At 59.6% G+C, this 7,423-nt stretch overlaps 1 protein-coding gene across 1 annotated transcript in view; it reads left to right on the plus strand.

Moving 5' to 3' along the window:
* Positions 1–7,423, plus strand: part of LOC102245419 (deleted in malignant brain tumors 1 protein) — a 30,938-nt gene that overhangs the window by 16,687 nt on the left and 6,828 nt on the right. Inside the window, exons 19-28 of the mRNA XM_014541128.1 lie at positions 6–61; positions 1,015–1,041; positions 1,850–1,897; positions 2,587–2,918; positions 2,975–2,995; positions 3,164–3,181; positions 3,450–3,801; positions 5,010–5,036; positions 6,440–6,499; positions 7,188–7,421. Coding sequence (XP_014396614.1) covers positions 6–61; positions 1,015–1,041; positions 1,850–1,897; positions 2,587–2,918; positions 2,975–2,995; positions 3,164–3,181; positions 3,450–3,801; positions 5,010–5,036; positions 6,440–6,499; positions 7,188–7,421 — 1,175 coding nt within the window. The remainder of the gene's footprint in view (positions 1–5; positions 62–1,014; positions 1,042–1,849; positions 1,898–2,586; positions 2,919–2,974; positions 2,996–3,163; positions 3,182–3,449; positions 3,802–5,009; positions 5,037–6,439; positions 6,500–7,187; positions 7,422–7,423) is intronic.

Genomic DNA, 7,423 nt, shown 5'->3' on the forward strand with positions numbered 1-7,423 from the left:
CACAGGGGCTGGAACTCCCACAACTGCAACCATGGAGAGGACGCTGGTGTCATCTGCTCAGGTGCGTCCCTACCCGTCCCTGGTGGCCCTTCTGGGCTGATGCTGCTGAGAACACACCCACTCCCCACGCCAGGGCCCCCCTGAGCCTCGTACTGTCCCCCAGGCACTGGAGTGACTCAGGGCCACAGGCTCTCAAGTGCTAGGTCACCTGCTCAGAATACAGGTCAGATAGGTGTGTCCAGCGCCCAGCATCCTGAAGGCAGTGCCTTGAACTGGCTCGAAGGGGCCTGAGCTCCGTGTTCATGCCCAAGAGGCAGCGTCCTGAGCACAGAGAGGAGCCTGGCCTTGTGCCCCCGGGGCCAGCTCACTCCCACCTGCAGGGTGTCTGGGGCTTCCACCAGGGCAGCTGGCCCCTGGGTGTGGGGGTTGGTGAGCTCCTACCCTCTGTGAGGACGGTGTCACCTGGGGACTCTAAGATAGTGATGCAGAGGGGACACCCTGAGTGCACAGAGGTCCTTTGTGAAGGACAGACAGAGTGGGAGGGAGCAGGGGGAGGTGGGAGATGTCAGGTGGCCAATGAATGGAAGGAACCAATGGGGGCCTTGGGGATGGGGCATTATGACCCCATGGAAAAGTCTAGAAATGGGTGGAAACTCCGTTTAGCAGAATGGATCTAGGCTGAGAAATCAATGTGCACATTGATTGACCCCATTGGGTTGGGTCATTACCCGTTCTCGCTCTGGGGTCAACACCAGGACCCTGATGGCCTGTCCCAGGCATGACTCTGGCTTCCATACACTAGACAGGAGTCCCCAGGCTCAAGGAGACAGGCGATGGCAGGGGAGTGAGGCAGTGGCTTTGGAAGGACTGGGAGGTTCGGGGTAGCACTGCTGTGTCCCCCATGACGCCATGTGCACTGCGTCAGCTTCCTGTGTAGAAGCTGAGGGTCATCAACCTGGGATCTTGGCCGGGCACCTGGGAGCTTGGTGTCTGACTGTCCTTTTTTCCCCACAGCTGCTCAGACCACCACATCCTGGCCAGGTGAGTCCCGCCACCTCTCCTGGGATGTCCCTCTCTCCTGCCCACCTCTGCCGGTCGGCTCTCTCCATCTTACCCATGGCCCTTTGCACCCCATCTGGACCACACTTTGCCCTCTGTCTCCTTAACTATGGGGTTGGGGGGATTACAAAGACTCTATTTGTCCATCCTCCTTGTGAGTTCTCATCAGATACTGGCAGCCATCCCAGGGGAGAGTGGCTGATGGTCAAGAAGTGCCTGCCCTTCCATGAAGGTGGCCCCGTGGCTCCAGGCTGAGGAGGGCTTTGTGGGATAGTGGACACTGATGCCCACTGGCTTTCTGATGACGGGACAGCAGGCTTCTGGGTTCTCTCCTCCTCTCACACTTGCCGCACCCTGAGGGCCAGCATTGTCACACCCGCATCCCAAGGGGGCGGAGACAGTGCCCGGGGATGGCCGTGAACATGTGCTGAGGGTCCTCTGGGTACCAGGACCTGTCATTGCCTCCAGGTTCAGTCACAGGCCCTGACTCTTTCTATCCAAGCTTCAGAGTCAGGCCCACAGCTCAAGCCACCAGTAAGTGCCTAGCTAATGGGAGAGAGATGGCAAAGGTCCTCCGATGGGAGGAACATGGCGGTCAGAAATGTGGAGGGATGTGGCTGGTCTCTCCCAGGCCTTCGAACCCTATGACCCAGCTGAGCTGGAGGCTTGTGGACAGGCAGGGAGCACGTGCAGGAGGCACATGGGAAAGTGACACCGACTGACCCACCCTTTTGGGAAGGACTCCTTTCCTCAGGCCTCATTAAGACCTTTCTCTTTGTTGTCCTTCCAGATGCATGGACAACTCCTTCCACAACTGCCTCTCCTCAAACAACAACAGGTACAGGACCCTTCACCCTCCCAGGGACCCTCTCTTCTTCTGAATCACGCCTGGATGGAACGTGACAGCAAGAGGCTCCCCATGAGCCATCCTTATCTTTGTCCCTCTGGACAAGCAGAGGAGGGTCTCTGACCAGGTCCTTGTCTGACATGGTTGGCCTATGACTTGTCTCCAGTGGGCTTCTGGGAGGAGGCTCAGCCAGGACCCTACCCCGTTGATCAGTGTCAGTCCTGGAGGCCTCCTGGGACCTGCTGATACCCCAGTACTGCCTGGTCTCAGGGTGTGAGTCGCAGTCTTCTCATGTCTGACAGAGGTCCCATCACCTCTGAGGGCTTTGCCTCAAGTCGGGCAGGACCATGGAGAAGGAATAAGTAGCCAAAGAGGCCATGGACTTGGCCTGTCCCGGGAGCCATGGACCTCCACCCTGGGTGGTCCTGGTGGATGCGGGGGGCAGTCCTGCTCACTTCATGGGCAATCCTGGGGCTCCTTACCTAGGAACACACTTAGACCTGGCAGGACAGGGTGTCCCCGATCCTTTCCCTGTGATGGAGATTAACCCCTGGGGTGTCCAAAGATGACCGCCTGCCCTGGGTGTGCCCATGAGGGAGGCCCTGAGTCTAGATTAGAACCTGCCTCGGGCGTGGAGCTCAGCACAGACATGGAGGAGGGGTCCTTGTGCCGTCCTCTAGGTTTCGGGACCGAATCGGCTCTGGCCCTGAGGCTGGTGAATGGCGGTGACCGGTGTCAGGGCCGCGTGGAGGTCCTCTACCGAGGCTCCTGGGGCACCGTGTGTGACGACAGTTGGGACACCAACGACGCCAACGTGGTGTGCAGGCAGCTGGGCTGTGGCTGGGCCATGTCGGCCCCAGGAAGTGCCCGGTTTGGACAGGGCTCAGGCCCGATCGTGCTGGACGACTTGGGCTGCTCAGGGCATGAGTCCTACCTGTGGAGCTGCCCGCACAGGGGCTGGAACTCCCACAACTGCAACCACGGAGAGGACGCTGGTGTCATCTGCTCAGAGGTCCTTGTCTGACATGGTTGGCCTATGACTTGTCTCCAGTGGGCTTCTGGGAGGAGGCTCAGCCAGGACCCTACCCCGTTGATCAGTGTCAGTCCTGGAGGCCTCCTGGGACCTGCTGAGACCCCAATACTGCCTGGTCTCAGGGTGTGAGTCGCTATCTTCTCATGTCTGACAGAGGTCCCATCACCTCTGAGGGCTTTGCCTCAAGTCGGGCAGGACCATGGAGAAGGAATAAGTAGCCAAAGAGGCCATGGACTTGGCCTGTCCCGGGAGCCATGGACCTCCACCCTGGGTGGTCCTGGTGGATGCGGGGGGCAGTCCTGCTCACTTCATGGGCAATCCTGGGGCTCCTTACCTAGGAACACACTTAGACCTGGCAGGACAGGGTGTCCCCGATCCTTTCCCTGTGATGGAGATTAACCCCTGGGGTGTCCAAAGATGACCGCCTGCCCTGGGTGTGCCCATGAGGGAGGCCCTGAGTCTAGATTAGAACCTGCCTCGGGCATGGAGCTCAGCACAGACATGGAGGAGGGGTCCTTGTGCCGTCCTCTAGGTTTCGGGACCGAATCGGCTCTGGCCCTGAGGCTGGTGAATGGCGGTGACCGGTGTCAAGGCCGCGTGGAGGTCCTCTACCGAGGCTCCTGGGGCACCGTGTGTGACGACGGGTGGGACACCAACGACGCTAACGTGGTGTGCAGGCAGCTGGGCTGTGGCTGGGCCAGGTCGGCCCCAGGAAGTGCCCGGTTTGGACAGGGCTCAGGCCCGATCGTGCTGGACAACGTGGGCTGCTCAGGGCACGAGTCCTACCTGTGGAGCTGCCCGCATAATGGCTGGAACGTGCACAACTGCAACCACGGGGAGGACGCCGGAGTCATCTGCTCAGGTGCGTCGCTACCATTCCTGGTGGCCCTTCTGGGCTGATGCTTCTGAGACCATACCCACTCCCCACGCCAGGGCCCCCCTGAGCCTCATACTGTCCCCCAGGCACAGGTGTGCCTCAGGGCAGCCGGCACCCAGGTGCTAGGTCTCCTGCTCAGACTACAGGTCAGATTGGTGGGTCCATGTGCCCTGCATCCTGAAGGCAGTGCCAGGAACTGGCTTGAAGGGGCCTGAGCTCCGTGTTCATGCACAAGAGGCAGCGTCCTGAGCACAGATAGGAGCCTGCCCTTGTGCCCCCGGGGCCAGCTCACTTCCACCAGCAGGGTGTCTGGGGCTTCCACAAGGGCAGCTGTTCCCTGGGTGTGGGGGTTGGTGAGCTCCTACCCTCTGTGAGGACGGTGTCACCTGGGGGCTCCCATATAGTGACACACAGGGGACAACCTGAGAGCACAGAGGTGTGAAGGACAGAGAGAGTGAGAGGGTGCAGGGGGAGGTGGGAGATGGCAGGTGGCCAATGAATGGAAGGAGCCAATGAGGGCCTTGGGATAGGCGCATTATGACCACATGGAAAAGTCTAGAAATTTTTGTAAGCTCTCAATATCAGAATGCTTCAAGGCTGAGAAATCAGTGAGCACATTGATTGACTCCATTTGTTGGGGTCATTCCCTGTTCGTTCTGTGGGGTCAACACCAGGGCACTGGTGGCCTGTCCCAGGCATGACTCTGGCTTCCGTACACTGGACAGGAGTCCTCAGGCTCAGGGAGGCAGGCCATGGCAAAGGGACAGACGGCGTGGCTTTGGAAGAACTATGAGGTGCAGGGCAGCACTGCTGTGTCCCCCCCGAGGGCATGAGCATGGAATCAGTTCCGCGTGTGGAAGCTGAGGGTCATCAACCCGGGATCTGGGCTGGGTACCTGGGAGTTTGGTGTCTGACTGTCCCTTTCTTCCCACAGCTGCTCAGCCTTCTACAACCTGGCCAGGTGAGTCCCAGCCACCTGTCCTGGGATGTTCCTCTCTCCTGCCCCCTTTGCCGGTTGGCCCTCTCCGGCTGACCCCTGGCTCTTTGAACCCCATCTGGGCCACACTTTTGCCCTCTGTCTCCTTAACTATGGGGTTGTGTCAGCTTCCTGTGTAGAAGCTGAGGGTCATCAACCCGGGACCTGGGCCGGGCACCTGGGAGCTTGGTGTCTCACTGTCCTTTTTTTCCCACAGCTGCTCAGACCACCACATCCTGGCCAGGTGAGTCCCGCCACCTCTCCTGGGATGTCCCTCTCCCCTGCCCACCTCTACTGGTCAGCATTCTCCAGCTGACCCATGGCTCTTTGAACCCCATCTGGACCACACTTTTGCCCTCTGTGTCTTTAACTATGGGGGTGGCGGAATCCAAAGACTCCGTCTGTCCATCCTCCTTGTGAGTTCTCATCAGATAGTTGGTGGCCGTCCCGGGGGAGAGTGGCCGATGGTCAAGAAGTGCCTCCCCTTCCATGAAGGTGGCCCCGTGGCTCCAGGCTGAGGAGGGCTTTGTGGGATAGTGGACACTGATGCCCAGCACTGGTGGCCTGTCCCAGGCATGACTCTGGCTTCCGTACACTGGACAGGAGTCCTCAGGCTCAGGGAGGCAGGCCATGGCAAAGGGACAGACGGCGTGGCTTTGGAAGAACTATGAGGTGCAGGGCAGCACTGCTGTGTCCCCCCGAGGGCATGAGCATGCAATCAGTTCCGCGTGTGGAAGCTGAGGGTCATCAACCCGGGATCTGGGCTGGGTACCTGGGAGTTTGGTGTCTGACTGTCCCTTTCTTCCCACAGCTGCTCAGCCTTCTACAACCTGGCCAGGTGAGTCCCAGCCACCTGTCCTGGGATGTCCCTCTCTCCTGCCCCCTTTGCCAGTTGGCCATCTCCGGCTGACCCCTGGCTCTTTGAACCCCATCTTGGCCACACTTTTGCCCTCTGTCTCCTTTACTAAAGGGAGGATTCCAAGGACCCCATCTGTCCATCCTCCTTCTGAGTTCTCATCAGATACTCGGCGGCCATCCCGGGGGAGAGTGGCCGATGGTCAGAGAAGTTCCTCCTCTTCCATGAAGGTGGCCCCGTGGCTCCAGGCTGAGGAGGGCTTTGTGGGATAGTGGACACTGATGCCCACTGGCTTTCTGATGACGGGACAGCAGTTTTCTGGCTTCTCTCCTCCTGTCACACCTGTCACACCCTGAGGGCCAGCATGGTCATACCCGCATCCCAAGGGGGCAAAGACAGTGCCCGGGGATGGCAGTGAACATGTGATGAGGGTCCTCAGGGTACTGGGACCTGTGCTTGCCTCCTGGTTCAGTCACCGTTCCCTGACTCTTTGTATCCAAACTTCAGAGTCAGGCCAACACCTCAAGCCACCAGTCCTTGCCTGGCTCATGGGGGAGAGATGGGAAAGGCCTTCTGTTTGGGTGGAATATGGCGGTCAGAGACGTGGAGGGATGCGGCTGGTCTCTCCCAGGCCTTCGACCCGGATGAGCCAGCCGAGCGGCAGGCTTGTGGACAGGCAGGGAGCACGTGCAGGAGGCACATGGGAAAGTCACCCTGACCGACCCACCCTTTTGGGAAGGACTCCTTTCCTGAGGCCTCCTCACCAAGTTTCTCTACATTGTCCCTTCCAGACGCATGGACAACTCCTTCCACAACTCCATCCACACCTGTTGCTCTTCAAACAACAACAGGTACAGGACCCTTCACCCTCCCAGGGACCCTCTCTGAATCTTAATCACGCCTGGAATGGACGTGACAGGAAGAGGCTCCACATTGGTCATCCTCATCCTTGTCCCTTAGGGGGGTGGGGCCAGAGCAGGGTCTCTGACCAGGTCCTTGTCTGACATGGTTGTTTGGTGACTTGTCTCTAGAGGGCTTGTTAGGAGGCTCAGCCAGGACCTTCCCCTGTTGTTCAGGGTCAGCCCTGGAGGCCTCCCGGCACCTGCTGAGAGCCCTGTGCAGGCTCAGCCTCAGGAGGTTGAGTCTCTGTCTTCTCATGTCTGACAGAGGTCCCATCCTCTCCAAGGGCTTTGCCTCAAGTCAGGCAGGACCATGGAGAAGAAATATGTGGCCCAAGAGGCCATGGCCTTGGCCTGTCCCCAGAGCCTTAAATCTGCACCCTGGGTGGCCCTGGTGGATGCTGGGTGCAGTCCAGCTAACCGCATGGCAATCCTGGGGCTCCCTACCTAGGAGTACCCTTAGACCTGGCTAGACAGGATGTCCTCGATCCTTTCCCTGTGATGGATATGAAACCCTGGGGTGTCCAAAGATGACCGCCTGCCCTTGGGCGTGGCCTGAGGAAGGCCCTGAATCTAGAACCTACCTCTGGCCTGGAGCTCAGCACAGACATGGAGGAGGTGTCCTTGTGCCGTCCTCTAGGATTCGGGAACGACTCGGGTTTGGCCCTGAGGCTGGTGAACGGCAGTGACTCATGTCAGGGCCGCGTGGAGGTCCTCTACCAAGGCTCCTGGGGCACCGTGTGTGACGATGGGTGGGACATCAACAATGCCAACGTGGTGTGCAGGCAGCTGGGCTGTGGCGAGGCCAGGTCGGCCCCAGGAAGTGCCTGGTTCGGAAAGGGCTCAGGCCCGATCGTGCTGGACGACGTGGGCTGC

This window comes from Myotis brandtii, unplaced genomic scaffold, assembly GCF_000412655.1.
Source record: "Myotis brandtii unplaced genomic scaffold, ASM41265v1 scaffold2636, whole genome shotgun sequence".
Lineage (NCBI taxonomy): Eukaryota > Metazoa > Chordata > Mammalia > Chiroptera > Vespertilionidae > Myotis > Myotis brandtii.